The sequence below is a fragment of the Carcharodon carcharias genome, chromosome 2, assembly GCF_017639515.1.
Source record: "Carcharodon carcharias isolate sCarCar2 chromosome 2, sCarCar2.pri, whole genome shotgun sequence".
In the NCBI taxonomy this organism is placed as follows: domain Eukaryota; kingdom Metazoa; phylum Chordata; class Chondrichthyes; order Lamniformes; family Lamnidae; genus Carcharodon; species Carcharodon carcharias.
In genome coordinates, this window is record NC_054468.1 from 19,783,090 (window position 1) to 19,806,791 (window position 23,702).

Consider the following 23,702-nt stretch of genomic DNA (forward strand, 5'->3'; position numbering starts at 1 on the left):
GGCACTTGTCCTTTTGTGAATCAGGCTGAGGGTTCCTTAATGTCTATTCGAACACATCCAAAAGACAACATCTCCATCAATACAGGATTTCTTCAGGTGTCACCTTAAATCAAATGCTCAAGACCGCAGTGATTCAAGGGAGAGGTCCACTACCATCTTCACAGAACAAGTAGAGAGTATGGTAGCAAAGTGGTTACGCAACTGGTAATCCAACAAACTAATGTTCAAACACCAGTATGGCATTTTAGCTATTTGAATTCAGTTTAGAAATCTGGAAATAAAAAGCTGGTATTGGTAAAAATGGCACGAACCTGTCAGGTTGTTTTAAAAATAAACAAATGGGAAAGGAACCTGTCCTTTTATAGAGATATGTACCCAAGGAGTTAACTATCGTGTTTGCAGTAATCGGCTTACTGATTTACACATGTTACCAAAAGCTCAGAAATGGCAGCCATTACCAGTAGAATCAAGGGCTCTCTGGCTAAAGCATGAATACATTTAACTGTAATAAATTATATGAAGCACAAGAATTGACAAAGACTAAAAAGGTCAATTACCCTTTGTAAGAATAGCATCAGAATGAATAGGAGACCTTTGATGAATATCAAATGTTCTGTTTATCAAATTCACCTATTTTACCTTGTAGCTAATCTTCACAAGCTTGGCCTAGCACTTGCTGAGAGGGGGCAGAGCAGAAGAGGGAGAGAAATTGATTGAGATTCAACTACAGCTCTGTTCCATTGGTGACATAAGCATGCTGATCCATTTGCTGGTCTATCAGAGCATTTTGTTGTTGCAAATAGTCTGTCGGGAAAGAAGCTAGCAGATCAGACCTGCAAAGCATACTTGTTGGCCAATCTCAGAAGCTTACAGACAGTGGCTATGCAACCTTTATTCCTGGCTGATAAAGCAGCACTGCACCCCTTACTTTAACAGGAGAAAAAAAATGGAGAATCGTCTCCACCTGTCTAAACTGATTCCTTTCCCTTGTACAACCACTTAAGCCTTGCTGAATATACAATACGAATTTAAGAGTTCAAACCTTATAGTCTACCCCAAAAATACAATTCACTGGATGGATCTTCAAAAGGAGATTCTTTGTTACCAAGCTCAGTTGTTGCAGGGGAAACACTGCTTCATCGTTGGGTTTATTTTACCAATCCACAATAGACATAATTGTTTTAAACACCTGATCTCACCACAGCATCTCTCACAGGCAAAGGAAAAGGTCATAGGGAAGAATAGATGTACGGCAAATCTAGATTGCCAACATGTTCAACAAGGTCAGACCTAAGCTGACTAACCTTATATACAACTTCCTGAATAAATTGGTCTGCAAAGCTGAAATTGTCTTCAACAATAGATTTAGTTAACTCGTCTCATTAATTGTGGTTAAACATCACCCTGTGCAAAGCAGTGCAGCTGCAGCAAGCTCCATTTCATTGAGACAGAGCCTTTTTGTTGAGTTACTGTAACAGTTGCATTCAAGGTCATATCTTACACCAGCATTAATCAATCATTTGCATAACATTTTAAACTGAGTGGGAAAGGCCATTTTTTGTGGGGGGAAAAAATCCATTAAAAAAAAACAAGTGGCATAAGCTTTCCCATCAAGAACATCAGAAATATATAATTTAGGTGGAAAATACAGTTTCCCCAAACCATGTACTAACAATGAATAATTTGACCAACATTTTAGTACTCACCAGAAGAAATGCGAGAGACAAATATTCCTGTGCAATAAGAAAGTGACTGGCTACTATATATTCATATGTTTGTATACAAGAGCATTGACTTTTTGCTCTAAGCTTGTTTTAGATTCTGTCAGCTTTAGATTCTGTCAGCTCGTGCTGACCCTCTGCAAAACTTCAAGAGACAGCTGGACCAGCTCCTAGCTGAAGTGGAGCTCACAGCTTTGTTAAAAAGGCAACTGAAATCACAGAATCTTAACGGCACAGGAGGCCATTCAGCCCATCGTGTCTGCACTGCTCTCTAATGAGCATTATGACCTAGTGCCTTTTCCCCTACCCCTGCACCTTGTTTCTATTCAAATAATCATCTCATGCCTTCTTTAATGCCTCGATTGAACCTGCCCCCACCACCCGGCAGTGCATTCCAGACCCAAACCACTAGTTGTGTGAAAAAGGTTTTCTCACGTCATATTTGCTCATTGTCATATTTGCTTCTTTTGCAAATCGCTTTAAGTCTATGCTCTCTCGTTCTTGATCCTGATATTCTTGAAATATTAGGCAAAACAACAAGCATGGTCAGTGTGACCTCCTGGACTAGTTTTCAATTGCCTAAGAGGGCCAGAGGAAACTTTCCAGATTTTCAGGATGCTATGATCTGTTCTGTTGCCACTCTGAGGAAGTTACATGGCAGCTGGTGGTTAAGGGAAGTCTAATCATGATGCTTCCTCCATATTACGAGTACGTGGGGCAGAGTTGATGGACCAGAAGATTGTTTCCTATCCACCAATTTCATATGGTTGTATGCACCTCTCTGGGGTGGGGCTTGTACTCAGGAAGTTGTGACTTGGAGGTAAATGGGCCATCACTGAGCCAAGGCTGAAAAAATAAGACTGGATCTTGCATGAGAACAGGACAGTCCCCTACCACGATCTTGCTTTCACGTGAATAGTCTATCTACTCCCCTTCTCCGGACTTTGACAAAGAATGGTTGCTTGGGTGAGGTACACCCATGGAACCATTTTCTGGTACAAATCAGAGTTGGGGGACCAATTAACAAACAACTTCTACATTGGATAGATATATGGTATGATACATTTATCTGATTATTCCAATAAGTAGTTACTTGTGTCATTAAGGCCCCAGCTTAAATTGGTCCGATTGAAATATCACCACTATTTGCGGAACTTACAAAAACTATTGTGAAAGTACAGGTTGATCACTAACACAATTGGCATGCTAAAGCAATGGGGAATTAGTATCACAAATTGGTAGCACTGCAGGACAGAGTATTCCCAACTTGATTCAGCAATCATGTTCTCAATTGTACAACACAAACCGTGTCCAACAAATCACAAGACTTTTAGCACTTGCTGTAAAGTGGCCTGTTACATGCAAATGAGCCTAGTGCTGCACATTTTAAAAAAGAGACCGGTAAATTTAGATAACTTTTCCATGACTTAACATTTATACAGTGATATATACATGCACCCCACACTGCACCCAACGATTATTTCTGGAAATATCTGTACAATTAGATTTAATGGCAGGAAAAAAGCCATTCAATAATGGGAAAAGAAATGGCTGCTTCTACACAGTGTAAGAAAAATGCCAAAACCACCTAAGCTTCTACATGGGAAATTAATCAGTAACATTTACAGATTCTTAAACTAGAGATGAAGATAATTTCCCTAAACTTTGCATGTTAGTGGTTAATAAAACACTGCTTGCAGTCTGAGGAATGGGCAATGTGTTAACCAGCTGAACACTGTTTAGCTTTCAGACCATGTTCATGTTTAGAAAAACAAGGCTAAGTGAAAGTTGAAGGGAACTAACCCCCAACAAAGAACTATTCCATCATTAGATATTACAAAGGGAAAAACCTTTTCGATAAATACAGAAAATTTATTTGCCATATCGATAAAATGCTTAAAGGCCTAACATGCCTCCTGTATAAACCACAGTACACAGAGCAGCTACTTCAATCTCTAATTTACCTAGATATGGGTGTGGTCAGAAAATGGAGATGGATTATAAAATCTTAAATCTCTTTCTTAACACCTCAATGTACTGTATATGGTTCTGTAAATTTCAGAGCTCTATTGGCTAACAAAATTAAACATAACACACTGGACAGGTAATAAAATCTCCAGAAACTATAAAAACAACATGAATTCACGTCAACTGACCTTCACACAAGGTCAATAAAACTGCCGAAACTGAATTCTATTTAAACTGCTTCTGTGCATCAGAAAACTATGTACTAAATAATTCAGTAGTGACATGTTTTTCCCACGCCTCTTTACAAAATATCCCAGTGTGTTAAGCAGTCTGACAACAAGATCCAATTCACCACGTGCCTAGCTTTCAACTTTGTTCTGACATTAAGGTGAGGTGTCAAACAGGTTCAAGATGATCCCAATAATGAAGCAAGGCAGGCAAGGGGTAGGAAAGGGAACAAAAATATAAGTCTTTCTACCTTGGGCTTTCTAGTAGTCCCAAAGAATCAAAGTAGATTTATTGCCATCTGTAAGACCGCTGGAAAGCAAGTTAAAATATACTATGCAGAAGAAACTGCCACACGTATCATGTCACTTTACAGTATGAATTCATATCAAACATCACTATGGAGGTCTACAGCAATTCACTTGAAATAGTCAAACAATTATTAAAATACTTGGTTTCTAGACAAAGCCTTTTTGTCAAATATCAAAGCATCAATTGCAAATTCTCCTGCTTTGAACAGCAAAGGCACAGATGCTAGTGGAGAATCCATGCACTGGACATGGATAATCTCCTGCCTACAATAAATACTACACACTGGCTAGCTTGAAGGTTCAGTGGCAACATTTCAACATAATTACAATGACATCATTTCACAATCTCCTAGCAGTTGCCTCAGGACATCACAAATAAATGTGACAGTTCCAGCAGGGATAAAAGTTTATCCATACATCATAAAGCAGCCTCGTGACATCACAGGCCAAAGAAACACTTACTTTTAAGTTCAGAATTAACAATTCGAATATAGTTGATCTAATTTGAAATCCTGTTGCCTAAAATTAAAATCACAAAGGCAACTGAACCAAACAAAACCAGTCTTAAGATGTAGTACAAAGAGATGGCTATACAAGTACACAAGGCATTTAAAGTTTCCAACAAGTTGTTCATGCTGTACACTGACTGCATTGACTTGAGTGATTTACATGATGTAAATCAATAGTTACATGATATAAATCAATATTTACATGATGTAAATCAATATTTACAAAAGTTAGAAACATGTGACATTTGCAATCAAAATGATACAGATTATTTGTGCCTTGCTCTGTCATTTATTTTTTCACTCTGGTCCTTCACCCCAATTGATCCCAAGGCTGTGGGCTCTCGAGGCCTCTACTGAATTTTTCTGCCCTTCATCTATCCCAACGATACTTTTATTCCCATCAACCCCTATCCTATTACTGTCATCCAATTCAATCCAAAGCTTCTTGCCTGCCCTTGATTTTCATCTTATTACCTCCACTGAGCCATCAGGGTGCTCCCATCTGCCTCAGGCCTCCTCCCATCCCTTCTTTTATGTGTTTAATTGACTGCCACTTCTCTTCAAGAAATGCCCACCTTGAAGAAGTATTGCTCTTCTCTCCGACAGGCCCCCGCACCCCCCCAACCAAACCTTAAACCAGCTTATGTTTCACCCCTCTCCTATTTTTACTTAGTTCTGTTGAAGGGTCATGAGGACTCGAAACATCAACTTTGTTCTTCTCTGCCGATGCTGCCAGACCTGCTGAGTTTTTCCAGGTATTTCTGTTTTTGTTCTTTCTTTATCATTCTCACACTTCTCCCCATTCATCCCTTGTAGTTCTAAACAATCATAATTACAGAGAAATGTGTTCTTGTTCAATTATCTGCATGTGTAACTGCATATTCATCTCCTCTACACCACTCACTTGAATCTCCCTCTCAAAAGACCACCCCATCATTTTTAGTTTCTCTTAACTAACAGAGTACCAAACCCATACATTCAAACAAGTGGTGAATGCCTCATAAACAGCATTAGGATACTGGCTACTCTATATCCATTTCCTGACTTGGAAAGCCTTAGTGAGGTAACTTTTCGCCTAATGAGTGGAAATAGAAAAGCAATTTCAAAGTCAGTTCTTGTGCAAAAACCTCTGCACAATTTGATATTGAATATAAGTTAATACTTCAGCCAGATTAAAAGCAAGAATCACTTACCTTTTTTGAATTTGTGTACTGGAAGTTTTTTCAACTGATCTTTACGCAACCTGTTCCTTCTTGCCCTGTGTCTGTCTTGAATAAACTTTGAAATCTAGAAAGTGAGTAAAGGAGTAAGATTTTGAAAGATTGATTTATTCTTGAATGTGTACACACCAAATTGAAAGATCTTTCCTCTCTGTACATGCAAAATTATCCCATCTTGTTCATCAATAAATTTCAAAAAGGATCCATTTTCAAAGAAAAAGAAAAAAAGACAGACATTTATATAGCACTTTTCACAACCATGGGACTTTCCAAAGCGTTTTAAGCCAATTAAATACTTTTGAAGTGTAATCACTGTTTCAGGAAATGCAGCAGCCAATTTGCATGCAGCAAGCTCCCAGAAACAGCAATGTGATAACAACTGTATACTCTGTTTTCTTGTGATGTTACTGAGGAACAAATATTAGCCAGGACACTGAAGATAACCCCCTGCTCTTCTTCAAAATAGTGCCAGCAGGTCTTTTACTTGCATTTATGCAGCACCCTTCACAACCTCGATGTCTTGAAGCACTTCAAAGCAAATTAAGTATTCATATAATATAAAAACTACTTCAGCCAAATTGTGTATAACAAGCTCCGACAAACAACAATGAAATAAATGGCCAGGTTTTTTTTTTATATTGATGAAAGCCGAGGAAATAAATATCCACCAGGACACCGGGAGAACTCCAGTGCTCTACTTCAAATAGCATCTTGGGATAGTTACATCCAACAGACAGCAGACCTGGCTTTGGTTTAATGCCTCACCCAAAGGACAGCACCTCCAAAAGTGCATCATCCCTCAGTACTGCACTGAAATGTCAGCCTAGATTATGTGAAGTCTTTTGGATTGGAACTTGAACCCACAAATTTCAGGTGGAGGCAGAAGTGTGACTGCTTGAGCCACAGCTAACACTTGAGCAGAATGAACATCAAGTTTTTAAAAATCATATTAAATCTATATATTTCTATTTCTGCTACACTGCTGTTTTCACACAGAAGGAACATCTCATGTTACTCCATGGGCGACTGGTCAGGGTGAGAAACATAGCTTTGTATGAGTTGGACTGTATGTAGCAAGGGAAGCCGTTAAGGGGAGCTTTTGAGAAATCAAAGCATAATGATAGTTTTAGTTGGTGGTGAAATAGGGACATAACCAATGCTGAGACGTGGAAGTAAATGATCTACTCAATTGATTGGACACGAGGATAAGTTCAACTCAGGGCAAAAGGCATTAAGGGTATGGACAGATTTAACAGAGCCTTAAACCTTCAGTGGGGAGCAAATAACCATACAAACCGTCCTCACCCTCTTTTCCCACTCCCCTTCTCCACAAGATGATAAAAAATGAGAGTCTAATCAATGTGCACAGAAGACCATATCAGTTATAGCTCAATGCTACCACTCGTGTCTCCTGAATTCAAAGGTTGTGGGCTCAAGACCACGCCTAAGACTCCAGCACAAAATCTAGACTGATACTCCAGTGCAGTTATGAAGGAGTGAAAACCGTTGGGGGTACTGTCTTTCAGATGAAACATTAAAGCAAGGCCCCATCCGCCCTCTTAAGAGGTGGAGGTCAAAGATCCCAAGACACTATTTTGAAGAGCAGAGGGGACTTCTACAATTTTTATCCCTTAACAGTAGGAAGTACTAGCTGGCCAACAATAATCCCTCAACCAATAACAGTTTTAAAACTATCTGGTCATTATCTTTTGGTTGGTTGTGGGAGTTTGCGATATGCAAATTTGCTGCTGAATTTCCTACGCTATAATCAGTACCAATCTTCAAAAGTATGTCATTGGCAATAAAACACTTTGGGGCATCCAAAGAATGTGAAAGGCACTATACAAATCTATGTCTTTATGTTAAACAGGATTTTAAGGAAATGGGAAGTGAAGTGGTTAGTACTATCTGGCCAAATAAATCTAAATATTGTAACAACTTCTCAATTGCCATAATTTATACTATTAAAGTAAGTCAAATATAGGCTGGGCACAGACATTTGTGTAAAAGTGGATAGTATGAAGCTGGTCAATGGTTGGGGATTACTGTCAGCTGTCTAGCGGTGTTCTCCTGTCCATGGAAATAAAGAGAGAAAAAACGCGAGCTGGTGAGTGATCACACAGAAAGCCCTGGCCAATGACTTTAAGCAAGGCATAGCCACAATACTTACTGGAGCAGAGCTTCATGATATTGCAAGAGGAAGAAATTCTACATGAAATATCTGCTTCCAGGTTGCCTCTAACCAGCAATTACAAATAATGAGAACAGGAACAAGAGGTGACACCGTCACCAGCAAACAAAGATTTAAAGCATTTAGGCTCAGGCAGCAGCTTCAGGGAACACAATTTCTCTTTAAGAACTGTGTAAATATCATGAGGCAGGAAATACATTTGAATAGTTAATAAGTCATATGACTTTCTTTGGTTCATATAGATCAACTCCTGTATTAGTTCCATGAAAAGATCAGCTCAGCCATTAGTACCATCATTTTTGCACAGGATTCCTCTAGTGAGCACTTCCAGCCAGGAAATGGCATTACACAGCTTATATCTATTTTAGCTGTGCTAAATGTTGTATATACCAATGTCTAATTATTCATTTTGGTCTGCCTGAAGAAAGTTATACCAACAGCACCATTGACTAATATAAAACTTATATTAATGCATCCCAAGATTTAATATTTTTATAGGAGGTTTTTTTTAATATATAAAAAAGTGAAATTGCATCGTGCATTGCTCCTGAAGAAGTAAATAGTGAATAAGATATGAGGCAGGTCAAGCAGACTGATATATTCTGAATATTTTATAAGGATCATCTCCATGGGGAAAACCTGATGGCATTGTCCATCGTTCCACAAAATAAGAGGATGTAGGAATTCCCCATATGAATTCCCAATTCTAGCTAGTCATTTGGGAAGTGTCAGGTGGAAACCAAGGGAACAAAAATCAGTGACTGAATCACCGATATCCCTCAATTACACCTCTCAGCTACTGGCTATGGAGCAACCCTGATGGGTCAGTTGCACATTTGGGCAAGATGTGTGGGGAGATAATGGTGGAAATGAATTTGGGTTAATCCAAAATTTAATTAACTTAATTGGCTTAATTTGCTTGTCACCATTTTGGACATTAGTAAACTTTTTTTTAAAGATGGATACTAAATATTGACATTTTTAAGAAGAATATCTAGCTGGTGCAAAGTTCTTTCAAAGCTCCATTATAGACATCTACTGATTCATGCAAAAAAATTAAAATTCTATTTCCAATTTCTTGAGTTTAATAAAGCCTAAAGTGAACATCCCTAAAAATAAGTAAAATAAATTTTAAAATGTTTGTTTTTGTCCACGATTAGATCATTAAATGAGGTCTGGATGAAAGCCTAGTTAAAATTTTTAAAAATTAATTCAATGTCGGGCTGGAAAATTATTTGCTAAACATAGCAAAAATTCATGATTAAATTCAAAATGTTTTTAAACAAGGAAAAGAATGCACGGAGCAAATAATTAAGACTCAGGGTTTTGCATCATTTAAGTTGCAACAACTAAATGGTAAACTAAATCTAAGCCCTCAAATTATGGAGCCAACATCATAAGCTCCAAATCAGCTGTGCTCATTGAATATTGTCAGAGCTAGTTAGTCAATTATATATGGAATAATAGGTTTTTTAGAAGTAACTATAATTTAACAAGAGATGCATCAACATCATATTTACATTAATAAATCATCTGAACCCCTTGATTGGGTTATTACCTGGTCATGATACCCAGGTTTCCATTGTTTTGTGGATATACCTAGGTAAGTAATCTAATCAAAAAGTGCAGACCTTTATTGGAATAATAACAAATGGATACGCGAGGATGATTATAACTGCATAATCCAATCAAGTGGTTCAAATCACATCAAAAACCAAAGGGACAAAGACTGATCTGTTTACAACTGTTATCTGAATACTAAGATTAGACTGGAGCCTTATTTACACCAATATCAGATCTTCTGGCTGAGAGCACCAAGAGACATGAAATAAGTAATCACTATTCTTTTCGAAGAGACATTGAGGCTCCAAACATGTCTTCCCAGGTGGACTTGGAACACCTTATGTCACTTTTTAATGAATAGCTGATGATTTCACCTGATGTCTCAGTTATTCTTTAATCAACACCATTAATGGTTATTCAAAACAAAAACAGAATTACCTGGAAAAACTCAGCAGGTCTGGCAGTTTTTCCAGGTAATTCTGTTTTTGTTTTGGATTTCCAGCATCCGCAGTTTTTTGTTTTTATCCCCATTAATGGTTATTGCTATTTGTGGGAGGAACCTTAAATTTGCTGCCACAACTACACTTCATAAGTAATTCACAGGCTGCAATGCACTTGGGATATTCCAAGGCTGTGAAAGGCACTACATAAATGCAAGCCTTTTTTGTTCTTTTCTAGAAGCCAAGATCACTATAGATCAGAACAATGGAATTGAAGCCCCTACTTATTGATGGCTGTGAAGAACCCTAAGCATAATGGCTGGGATTGTGCAGTTAAAATTACATCAAAACTCTCAGTGTTCACTGTCATTACAATTGTGAAACTTACAGCAACTTCTAGCTTCCGCAAGTGTGAAGTGAAATCCAGAAGTTGCCATCACTGATTCTTTGCTTCTCCACAGGCCACTCTCAATCAACTGGCCTGATGGCACTCACTATTGAGGCTCGCACACATGAAAGTCAGTCATCTGGGCCATATCAAACAATGAACCCTGGCCATTGAATTGACTTGCAGGAACCAATACTTTCTCAGGGGAGGTAATGAGCCATTTGGCTCAGAAGCAAGGAAAGTTAAGATAAAATTCAGTCAAACACTGAATGCATAACAAAGTAAATTACTACAGTTGACAAGCTTTATTATTTTGAAGTGATTATATTTCCAGAACAGTTCAAATTAGTAGAGATAAAACTTAGCTGAGTGAGAGCCACCTGGTGGAAAAAATCATATACTGCTTTAGCTTTGCACTACTTGCTGTATTATGAAGTTGGGTGGGACTAATTGGATAGCTCTACCATAGGGCATTAAGGGCTGAATAGCCTCTGTCTGTGCTAGATCATATTATTGTGCTGTTGAAGATCCCGTTGATGGAATTTTTTTAGAAATCACTCGGAATCATGTGAATATCCACTTTAATGCCATTGGTCTTGCTGTGGGAACTCATCAAACCTCCTTAGGCAGCACCTTCCAAATCCATGACCACTACCATCTAAAACAAGGGCAGCTAGCGCATGGGAACACCACCACCTGCAAACTCCCTTCCAAGCCACTCACTATCCTGACTTGGAAATATATTGCCGTTCCTTCACTGTCGCTGGGTCAAAATTCTGGAACTCCCTCCCTAACAGCACTGAGTGTAACTACAGCATATGGACTGCAGCAGTTCAAGAAGGTAGCTCACTATATCTTCTCAAGGGCAATTGGGGATGGGCAATAAATGCTGGCCTAGCGAGTGATGCGCACATCCCATGAATGAATAAAAACCTATTAAAAAACCCTTGAAAAAAGTTATGCTTTGTTGACTGAAGTGTAACTGAGTTTTTAATGGTGTACCAAGTTCATCATTCCTCCTGAGCAACCTCTCTGGCCTTGAAAAACCAACTTTATATTCACGAAATCTCAATCTTTTCCATGATGATAAAAAATCCATAGTTTTTTAAATTGTTTAAAAAGATTGCTGGGATGTTTCTACCTTAATCCCACGTGTACATCCCAATCTTTATTTCACTGCCTATAAAATGGTTAAATAAATATTGGTTTTTACTTCTGGGTTTACTGTCTGTGAATGGTTTACTGTCTGTAAAAATACTTAATTGTGATTGGTTGCTTAGCCTGCTTGATAATATCGCCTTTTCTGGATGTCAGAGCGCTCCTCGAGTTGACATCAGAATTAAAGAAACACCAGGAAAGGTAAAATCCATACCCCAAAGATCTAGCAATCTCAATGGGAAGCTTTAAGTTCAACGGCAAATGCTGTTGCTTCACCGCTGACCACAAAATCCAGGTAAACACTTGCACATTATTCATTCATCTCCTAGAGGGAACATGTCCACAGCACAAACATCACACGAGTTAATATTATTCTTTCAGTTCCATTCAAATAGGTCCTGAGAATAGATGATCTTCAAAATTAAACCACTTATACACTATATAGGTGGTGCATTAAGTGGAAGGTTGAGAATTATTTCACATTCACGGTTTAACAGCGGTGCTATATGTTGTATGGAAGACTCATTATAACTGACGGTGTGTTTAATGTTATTACTGATTGCGCAAAAGAATATTCAAATTCACCATTTTTCAAGTTTCCAATTTTATCTTGACATAACATATTTTTCTTTTAAAACTGCAAATACATATACAAATAGGGAGTTTGAAACCTGCTCAGAATAGGCAGACATGTGCTATGTTAATAGCTTTACCACCAATGTAGGCTCAATGGAATTAATTATTCCCTTGTTATAGGTGAGGATATCAATAGGCAGTAATCCCAAGCAGGTACAAGTAAATTATTCATTATGGTAACACATTCAAAGCACAGCTCAAGCTCTGCAACATCCTAATCTTATGGCATTTTCACAATGCAATAATTAACCATTTAAGTATAAATTAGTACATACCATAAAAACAGCAATCAGGATTAAACAGATTCCCACTATGATGAGGAATGGAATTAGATAATACTCCAATGGAAGGCTAAAATCGGGTAGTATCACTATATGGCCACTGTGGAGAAACACAATAACAAAGAATGTTTGCAGATAGTTACGATACCGTAACTGATGATGGCCATCAAAGCATAATTCCAGAAATGCTGCTAGAATACACATAACAACAATGATCATCATATTGGTTTGTTGATTACATTATTACATTAGTAGTGATGTAGGCAGCACAGGTTGACATGTAACAGCTGCGCAAAAAAAGGAAGCCCAGATTGTATAAACTGATGTTTATGAACCGAGGCCATTGTGACCATTTGCCCTGATGCAACAAGGTAGTGAACATGTAGCAGTACCATGTCTGATGTCATGGTGACTACACTGGAGTTAGACTGTGATGTAATTGTGACAGCCCAGCACCTAAAACTGAAAGCATAATTGTGATAGACCTTTCAAATTTGGGGGTTTTATTGTAGTTTGGTTTGAAAGCAATCATAGCTTCACTAAATTGTAAAAAAAAACTTTAAAGTTACTGTCTCAATAGATTTCAGATCAGAATTCAAATTTTACTTTTCCTTTTAAAATGAGAAAAAGTACCATAAAAAAGGGAATAGTGCCTTGAGCAACAGCGAAGATAGAAACCAGAGAAATACATATTAAATGAATGAAGTTTACAACAAGTAAGGAAGGAATAGCAAACCTGAGTAAATGAGTAATCAGCTGGTTTCAGCCCTAGTTTAGTGGTGTTGGCTACCAGATCATTTTAACAGGGATGTCCAATTGCTGAGCCAGCGATTTCAGAATTCTCCACTTCCTGATGAATTCTGCTCAAGCTGTAGCAAATTGAAATTTTGGCATTTGAGTTGATGATTGGTCAGGAGCACCTTTAGAATAACTAACAAATTCATCGATTTTGCTGGCAAAATCCATTTCAGCTTTTGCGACGGTGTTGTTTAATGCCAGGCCATCCTGATTAAAATGGAATGGTTGAGGGTCATACAATAATGCTATGAGAGTGGCCAACTAGGAATCTGCTCTACTGTTCTATCTTGCTGTACTACAATAAGAAAACAATAGTCGTGCAAAAAAAGTGATACTTTTAACCTTTTAATTATTCCAACATTTGCTCATATTTAATTGCAATGGTTTATGCATTTATTCAATTCGCAAGCTCTTTAATGTTAGCTATTTTGGGCTACCCAACCATACTTTAATGTCTACCAGGATGGTGCCAAATTCAGCTCAATCGAAGTTGGCTCAAAGTTTCATTTTTACTTTAAAGCTAACTGTATTAGGGTTAGGTTTCAAAAAAAAGCTTCTACAATCATTTGGCCCTTTAATGCAAAAGCAGTCAGCTATCAATTAACGGAAGTTTATGTACCAGCTCACCGTTTTCTCCTTCTTGAAACAAAAACAAAAGAAAGAAGCCAGGAAATGGTTTAGTAATGCATATTTCAACAATGTGTTATTATTACATGACTCTTATGAAAATCAGTGTCCACAGGATCTTGCCAAAATAGAATGTGTTGTATTTAACAGGGCTGTGGCTTTCTCAGCCCAGATAACTTCACTTCTGTTCCTCCAACAAGAGCAAAAGAGAAAAAAAGGTTTCTTAAATCTGGTCAGGAATCTCAGGTGTTGTACTTCATCATGAATTTTTGTTTTTCCTCCCTTTGAATTTCACGGTAGCTAATATCAATGAACTATATAAATATAAATATTTATTATACACATATAAACAGATTTCTGCAATAAGTAGTTATTTCTGAAGCATTCATATTAGCTTACCATGCTGTACAAATGTCATCTTAATTTCATTTTATTGTTATAGCTTATTAATAAAAGTGACATTATGGTTCCATCTGCTTAATTATATAACATTTAATTGCTGTGATTTAAAATCATGAAGGGTTTAAATAGAACAAATAAAAAGCTCTTTCTAAAGGCTGAGGGGCTAATAACTAGAGGGCATGGGTTTAAGGTAATTGGCAAAAGAAATGGAGGTGACACAAGGAAAAATATTTTTACACAAGTGATTAGGATTTGTAATGCACCCCTAAATAGGGTGGTGGAGATAGATTCAATAGTAGCTTTCAAAAGGAAATTGGATAAACACTTGAAGGGGAAAATATTACAGGGGTAAGGGAAAGAGCAGGAGAGTGGGGTTAACTAGATTGCTCATGGACTTGAGGGTAGAGTTGATGGCCCAAATGGTCCCCTCTGTGTTGTATAATTCTCAGATTCTATTTCCAGCTAGAGCACTGGTAGGGACCATACAACATGGCTTCAACATCTTTTCAGTTAAGGAAAGTGGTGATGGGAAAGGGGTAATTTTACAGTATTCCAGTTCCCGATTTTCACAGCAACACCTGCTGGAAATTGGTAGGTATGGATCCAGTGAGGATCTGTCCTGGCTATCATCGATGCCTTGCCACAGTCAGTCAGCCTGCAGCCTCTTGTGGCCATAGAATCCTCCTCCAATAAGGAGTGGGAAGGAGAAAGTGTGGAACACAATAAAACAAACACCATTTGAAAGAAAAACTTAAACTGGATTGAAATTATAACTCTTCTGTTGTACTGTAACTGTCCTTTCTGAATTTGTAGCTAAATCCAGGCACAGATTTTCAAAGATGGAACTACACTTTGAGATTTCCATTGTCTATGGGCCAATGGATGGGGTGAACATATAATCCTGGCTAAGGAGCAGAAGATGCAGATAGCAATTTCCAATTGATATCATTCCATATGAAAACTCCAACAGACTTATTTCTGGTCAGAGCTAATACTCAACTGAGAGTGACCAGAGGTGTTTCCTTTCCTTTCACCCAGGTGATAGAAATAATTAATATTGATCTCCAGTCTGTTGAGAAAAATTTGGGGTTTGCCTCATAGACATTGCTCTATTGTGAAAGGTCTCCTTTCTGTTGAGCTTTGATAAGCTGGCTGCAGAGATTTATTTGCTATCATCTTTCACTCTCTGTTCTTCACCTCTCCACTCACCGCGACACTGTCCCCCACTGCCTCCCATGAACTAGCTACTTCCTGGTCATTTAAAAAAAATTTTTCTATACATTAAAAATATGTTTGAGATATACATAACCTCCTTTCAAGCTTATCTTCTGATAGCAAGAAACATCACTGATTTCAGTTCACTTCACACATGATCACAGATACTAATGTGTTAAACCTGCTATATTAGTTTCAAGACCGTTCAAGAGTAAAAGTGAATTTAAACTAAAAAAATAAACCAAATAAAATAGTAGCCAAGGATTGGCTGTCTACACACAATAAATTGCTTTTATTATATGGCCAACATAACTCACTTCATTTGCCCTCGTTAAGTGAATGTGCAACCAATTTATTTTCTGCAAAGTTCTGACTTGTGTTTACTGTAGATGCGAACATTCATATGCATCAACTCTTTAGCTGAATAACATTTTCATCCTTCAACTTGATTATCTTTTCAGGCTTTGTCACCTCATCTGACAAAGACTGCTGAAAGTGCCATGGATTTCTCTAATCAGATGGGGTTTGTAAAGTAATAATATGTTGCCAAATAAAAACAAAGTACCGCAGTATTCAGTGTTTTGATGCATTATTTTCAAATAATCTTAAGAGATAAAATAAATTTGTTTACAATTTTAGGGTTGAAGTGTGGAATTCATCCTGATCACCGAATCCTGGAGCCCTTTTGGCCTGTCATGCCTGTGCCAAGTTTATAACGAGAAATCCAACTTAGTCCCACTCCTACACTTCTTTCCCATAAACCTGCAAATCAATTCTCTTCAAGTACATGTCCAATTGAAAGTTTCCATGAAATATGATACCATCTCCCTTGCGGATAGTGCTTTCCAGATTTTAATGATCATGTGTGCGAAGAAATTGCAATCCATTTCCCCTCCAGCTACCAACCTTATTGCTAGAAAAAACAGTTCCTTCCTACTTGCCTCAAAATGTCTCAATTTTGAATACCCCTTAGCCTCCCCTTACACTTTTCTTTATTCGTTCATGGGATGTGGACATCACTGGCAAGGCCAGTATTTATTGCCTAAAGATAGTAACTGTAGAGAAAGCAAAGGAAGCGTTGTAATTAAAACTAAAGGTTCTATTTTAAAGATTCAAGTCTCATAGCCCCCACCCCTACATCTCTATAATAAAGAAAAGCTTAACCGATTTGACTCAACGCAGGACACAAAAGCTGAAAGAAATGTGGGGAGAACGTTGTCTGTAATTAGATGATACCAAGTTGGAGGTTAAAAGTAGTTTTGAGGTCCTCTGAAAGAGCAAGATAGCACAGGAGACAAAACAATGCTTCCTTATCCCTAAATGATGCAGAGAGGAGGAAACTTAAGAGAAAAGAATGCTGTTACAGTGGAGGGGGATACAACTTAACTTTTCAAAAAAAGGTATAAAATTAGCTACTTGGAATGAGAAAACTTGTCTAATCAGCTTTGTTTGAAGTGTCAGTTTAAAAAAATCACAGACCAAATTATGGTGAAAGGACTGAGCAAAAATTAATATATGTACTACTTACCCTCTTAAATAGCTAAATTCTTCCATAAGGTATTTAGCTGATGCTTCCCCAATAAACACAGATGGAATGGTGATTTGTTTAAAAATATCAACTGTAAAACAGAATGACATTGTGTGAAATTCAACATTACATGCAAATTTACTGATGCATAAATTAGATTAATTCAAGCAGTTTTGAACCTTTAAAAGGTCACTTCAGGACTCCTTCCCATCAACTCTCACTGTGAGACAGCACAGCTCAGGCATATTGAGACATGACAAACACTTTCTCAAATAGGGCAGACATACCTCCCAGTGGAGTTAAAATTTCATAACACATTCTAGAAACCCACCACACTAAAATTTTCACAAATCAACTCATTTTGATTGCAAAATCTAATCATATAAATGAACTTTGGTAAAGCAAAGTGAGGTGGCAGGCCTTGCAGATACTTTGAAACTTACAAAAATGCTGCATAAGAGATCCAAGTAACAGAGACCATTGACGTTTGGTGGGATTGGAGATTAAAAATTGATGTGGAGGAATAGGATTTGCCCTGGGGAGTAAGCCACTCACAGGGATAGAACAGTAAAGGAAGGCTGCAAGGACAAAACCCTCAGCTTAAAAAAAAATTCTAATTCACAATAGCTACCGATGTCACAGCCCCTTAACCACTGTTAGTGGCTAATGAAGTTACTACTTTAATAAGATATTTCACACAATCATGTTATCAATAGAATGTGTGAAGGAAGGGCTGTGAAATACTTATTTATATTTCACAGGTGAGAATGCTCTCATTACCCAAGACCGCATATATAAAAGCTGTAATTCTGCATTCCCAGTCTGAGTTGGAGAATTGGTACTGTACTGCATGCCATCTTACTTCCAACCTGCACTCCCAGAGAATTCAGGATCATAGAATTACTCCTACCAGCGCCTCCGCTATATACTTTAATTTATTTTTTAAAACAAAAAAGTTCCCTGTTAAATTATTTCAGTGAGCAAAACCATTTCTTCTTTATTAAACACTTCATGTAATGACTTCTTTCCTTCTCAAAGGAATTATAATTCCTTTTAAAGTCATGTTGTCAGTAATCTAAGAATGTCGGTCTACTCCAGTGGTCATATATACATTAGAACATGAAAATACACTTCTGCTAGGATTTAAAGGTATAGGTTCATTATTTAAAGCTGGCATGAAGTGAGAGGCAGTGATAACACCAAATTATTTACATTACATCATACATCACAGTTGTCTAAACTTAAGTGCATTAAACATCAAGATATCTGCAGCCAAATATTTTATTTCCTTAAAAAAAAAATCAGTTTTGAAGTACCCAAAATGCATCAACAATTGCCTGATCTGATAGAGGTATAAAGGTCAATAAAGTTCCAGATTTAAATTCCTGGTCTGTATCTAACCGCAGTTGAAGCTGTTGCATGCAAAATACAACTGGCCACAGTGCCTCCAGGTTAGGGATGGGGAAGTGTGTTACAGACAGGAGGGGGTTTAATTTAAACTGCCCTAATTTCAAGTCTCACCACCCGTCCGCAAACAGACAGGTGTTTTTGATTTCCCCCTTTATAAGCAGTAGCGTATTTCTCAACCCCTCAGTTTTGGTGTGATCCAATTCTCTATTAATAGCCCCACAGCCAACTGTGGGTTCAGCTGTTCAGACCCAGAGGCTGCGGTTAGGCCAAGAGTCAGGAGATTGGAGTGTTTTAAAGGGTCTCTTTCAGAGATTCCAGTTCAGGGGTTGGCTCGGGCGCAAGCACAACTGGACAGTTCCAGCTTCTGGTGTTAGCTGCTTTGGGTTCGTGTGGCAATAGGCGGGCAGTTGACTCCTGGACTTGGGACAACCTTTCTGGGCCTGGATGATAAGAAGATGGCCTTCTAGTATGGGCCTCTCCCGCATTCATACTGGATTAGGGCTACAGGGCTGTAGTCTGGTAGGTTGTTATGTTTCATTTTAATTGTAGCGGAGAAACTGGTCCAGTCATCTTGCGATTCTGCATTAAGGTGGGTGAAAGTAGGGGTCCAACCTGGTTGGGATCCATCTGCTGGCCAGTTGTGTGGTAGGCATCGTGTCTTTTGGGACACTACTGAGCTCTGATGGATGGTCAGCTCTTACTAGACCTCCTGGTGGCTTTTCAACCAAGTGAGGTATCACCCTCACTCTGTCTGGACCAATTTGAGAACTTTTCGGGTCCACATTTAAATTCGCCATAAAGCTACCAGCCAGGCTAATCAATGGCTTCCTAGCTGGGGCTTTTGACTTTGGTGGGGGCATGCTCCTAACTTGTTCCATGTCCCCTTGAACACTTCTGCCCTCAAGTGGAGATGCTGTTCTAGCTACGATCCCCTGTGGCTTTTCGGCTGGGGGGGAGACATCTTACTGTATCTGTTTATCGGTTTGGGAACTCTCTTGGTCCCTACTTAATATTGGAAAGAAGCTTTTTGCTAGCCATACTTCATGCAAGTCCTTACCCTTTTCCTTTCCAAGCTTAATACCCTACCTTCCTGCAGGCTCTTAGGCTAGGTGGGGGGGTGGAGGTGGAGTGGAGTGGTGTGTGTTAGTTTTAAGTTTCCTTCCAACATTAAGGATCCAGTGGTCCCTATGTCACATTTTGGGATAGGTAGGGGTACACTGTTCCTGAAAGGACAAAACTCCTGAAGGTCTCTGGAAGTTTGTCTGGCTCAGACACACAGTGCCATGCCTACCAAAGGGTAAGTCTCTGTAGTGAGAACCCCAGCCTGCTCTGCTGCACCACCCGTTGGGGAGTCCTTTGGGGGACTACTCATGTACGCCCTACAAGGCCAATGGGCTTGCTGTGTAATCCCCAAAACTCAGGTCTGGAATAGCCTATTTTATTGCAATAACACCACATCAGTCTCTGGGAGTTCTCCTTTTGGGGGGGGGGGGTGCTTTCCAATCTGGAATACCCTGCTCATCTTTCTAATGCTCATGGGAATGGTTTGGAAAGGGTCTGCCTGAGTTTCCAGGCCTATGGGTGAGATCATAGTTGTCTGCTGTGAGGATTCTCCGCTCCTCTAAGTGCATCCATTGGCTGGAGGGTAAGCAATTTTTAAATTCCTCTAGCAATACCAAATCATGCAATCCTCATAGGTACGTAGGATTTTTAGGGATCTTATCCATCGGTCGAATGCAATTTGTTTCAGCTGTTCAAACCTGAACAAAAACAGAATTACCTGGAAAAACTCAGCAGGTCTGGCAGCATCGGCGGAGAAGAAAAGAGTTGACGTTTCGAGTCCTCATGACCCTTCGACAGAACTTGAGTTCAATTTTCGTGGTGTAAGGGAAAAAGGGATTTACGGTAAGTTACTTGTGTTTTAAAATTTGTTTCCCCTTTTTGGCTTCCAATTGTCTCTTTTATCCCAGATTTGACTCGTGTCTCAACTTGGACTCTGGCCAAATTCAAATTGGTTTTCCCAAACTTGAGCTCAATTTCTGTTACGGACAGCTCTGATTTCTCCTCTCACCACCCATTCGTAAACAGAAAGGTGTTTTTGATTTCCTGCTTTATAAATCCTAAGTTTTGGTGTGATCCAATTCTCTGTTAATAACCCCACAGCAAACTTGAGTTGGGTGAACTAAAAGGGTTAGTTTATTTGTACACAGTCAAATGTGAGAGCAGGATAGCAATGTGGCCTCCTTTTCATTCATACAATAAAGGTGCGATAAAGGAAAGAAAGAAGTAAGAGGTACAAAGGCACAAAGAGGTACAGAGGGCAAAGACCACAGACAAAGTAAGAATTATTGATTTACGGTGAACCCAAGTCCAAATTCGAAGTCCAATGGTGTATTCTTTCACAAAGTCAGCAGGTTGAAGACTGATGTTGGATAATTCACTTGGCCTATCCCATCATGGAAGTCATCTCTACGAGAACATAGAGATGAATTAGTCTTGCAGAAGTAGTATAGGCGGGGAACCAGGTATTCAAACCTGGATGGAGCCCTTTTGTTGTTGCTGCTGCTTACTCGATGGCAGTCTGAATTTTGCAGCCCCACAAGGCAATATTATCTGTTCCACCAGCCTTTGGGGGGGTGGGGGGGTGGGGGGGGAGTCATGCGACTCCAATTCTCCACTTTGGCTTGGACAAAGGTCGTATATTCCTTAGTCTGGATTCTTAAGATTGTTAATATTTCAATCATTTATAATTTTATAAGAGGTTTCAGGTCCTTAGTTCTATCAGACTTGTCATCCCCGTTGGCCCAGCCTGGCCTTAGGAATGTAAATGGCCTTTGTACAATTCCCTTGGATTTAATCTCTGCACTCACAGAGGTCAATAGCATCTCTTCAGAGATAACGAGGTGGCAGCTGTTCTGAATGTTGGAACATTCCTTTTGGTTGAGTCATGGATTCAGTCATTTTAAAGCCTTTGTCTAGTTTTTTTTTTTAACTTTATAAATTAGCCACGATGTTATATATATATTTTTTATATTAAACAAGTCTTAGTCCCTTGACAAGAGTAAAAAAGTCAGCTACCACTCCTTACTGATATCTAGTAACCCTGTACCAAAAAGTACATGTAAATAGTTACTGAAGGTTGAAAACGGCTCAGCTATTGATGTTAAGTGGGATTGCCTATCCTGCCAAACCTCACCATCTGGGTTCACACCAAAATCATTTTGAGAAAAACGTCAAAGGTCAACAATTGGAATTATAGCCGTTTGGTACAGAACTTGAGTATTGCTGAAAAACAAGCCATACCTTTGTCGAAACTTTTCGTCTTGTACTCATCAGGACAATTTTCAAGAATACCAAATGTAAAGGGAACAACAATTTATACTATGTGAGAAGACAGTGGTGATTGAATGGCAAGTGAACTGGTAATGGTATTGCCATGGAGAATGCAGCAGTTGATGGTTTCTGACAGTTAACTGCCAAACATTGTTTGAAATTTAAGCCAGGCAGCTTGACCCTGATTGGTCAAGGCATTGCCCTGAGGAATGAACTGAGGCTGTCACTTATTCTCTTTAGCTGGAATAAACACAATGTGTGTACAAGTTCTGTCTGCAAAGAACAGGGTTCAGTGCATTCATATATGTAGCTTCTAGTAGATGCAAACATTGCGAGCCCGGCTGAATCTTAAATTGGTTGTCAGCGTAATTCTTAGCACATTTTTCAGCAAATGTTGTCCAATCGTGGGATCACATCTAATGTTGGACACTGTGTTTTGAGTTTTGCAAACATGGGCTGGTTGGGGACGGTCTGTACCTTGTCCATTGCGAACAGTGGAAGGGGCATGCTGGGAAGTCATCCCAGTGAAGGAATAGCCATCCTGAACAAGCATGACCAAATCAACTAAATTCACACTATTCTTAATGACGGGTTTAAATTTGTATCCATTGGACCTGCCGCTCAACATGACTGGACTGCCTTACTCAAAAGTAAGCTAAAAAACACTTGCTGGACTTGCTGTAAGAGCGATGAGCTGCCACGTGATATAAATGACAGGGTCAATCCTCATAGCTCGCTGTGTCCATATATGTATAGGCTGCCCAAAATACCACAAAAGTGACTGATTAGGCACAATATGAATTGGCCAAATGGTTGAGCAAATTGTTACAACCAGTTTTGAACAAGTTTTCCACATATACATTGAAGGGTTTCTTCACATTTGCAAAGACCATACAGGACTTCCTGGGGCCTTCAGAACAATGATCCCAGCTCTAGAGAGTGAATAGCGCCAACAGGAGCAATGGTCAATACTGGTACTGCAAGTGGCCTGGGGTGAAGAACAGCAAAGGAGCCTCCAGGACCCAGGTAGATGCTGCTGCCTTGTTGGGGACAGACAGGCAGATCTGACAAAATTTTGGGGTGAGGGGTCCATTTGAAGGTTGAAGTTTTTCCATGGAGTCAGCCCTTGCCACAGTTGGACACAGGGTGCCTAAGCAGGAGCACCCACATGCCGCCCTCCTCCTCTTTGGACAGTCTGCTGACATGGCGTAGCAGAATATGGCCAAAACAGTGGGATGAGGCCAAGTGGTCACAAATTGGCCACAAGGGTTTCAGCTGGCCGAGGGTCTGGAAGTCTGACCTCAATTTCCCCACCCTGGATTTAACTGGAAGGGGTGGGAAGGGGTATTGGGGGGGCTGAGAATAGTCAGGAAGGCAACAGGTTCTCAACCCCACCCTTCCACCTGATTGAACGGCCCCTCCCACCTCGCTTCAGGGGTGGGGAGGGCATCAAACTCCCCCCTTTGATTTTATACAATGGAAGCCCAGTTAGTAAAAGCAGGTACTGACCCACTTAAATCGCAGGGGCTCTTTGACAACCTCCCTATGGAGTATCAAACATACATAGTTTTTGATGTGGTACAACTTAACTGATTTTATAACCAAACAAAAAGCAAAACATTGAATAAAACTCATGAATCTTGGAAGTGTCACAAGAGAATTGGAGGAGGATAATTTTTTGCATTCCTTATGTTCCATCCAACTGCCAAAAGTATCAGAATATGCACATGTGTTGAAGGCTAACAATTAAAATAAAAGAGGTTGAGGGAGAAGAGAAA

At 39.1% G+C, this 23,702-nt stretch overlaps 1 protein-coding gene across 2 annotated transcripts in view; it reads right to left on the bottom strand.

Annotated features, from left to right (window-relative positions):
- The window catches only part of rnf13 (ring finger protein 13), a 249,562-nt gene that overhangs the window by 79,694 nt on the left and 146,166 nt on the right, over window positions 1–23,702 (bottom strand). For both annotated transcript variants that reach the window (XM_041217099.1, XM_041217089.1), the window contains 3 exons: window positions 17,182–17,272; window positions 12,606–12,711; window positions 5,928–6,021 (listed from right to left, as the gene is read on the bottom strand). In XM_041217099.1, the coding sequence (XP_041073033.1) occupies window positions 5,928–6,021; window positions 12,606–12,711; window positions 17,182–17,272 (291 nt within the window). The remainder of the gene's footprint in view (window positions 1–5,927; window positions 6,022–12,605; window positions 12,712–17,181; window positions 17,273–23,702) is intronic.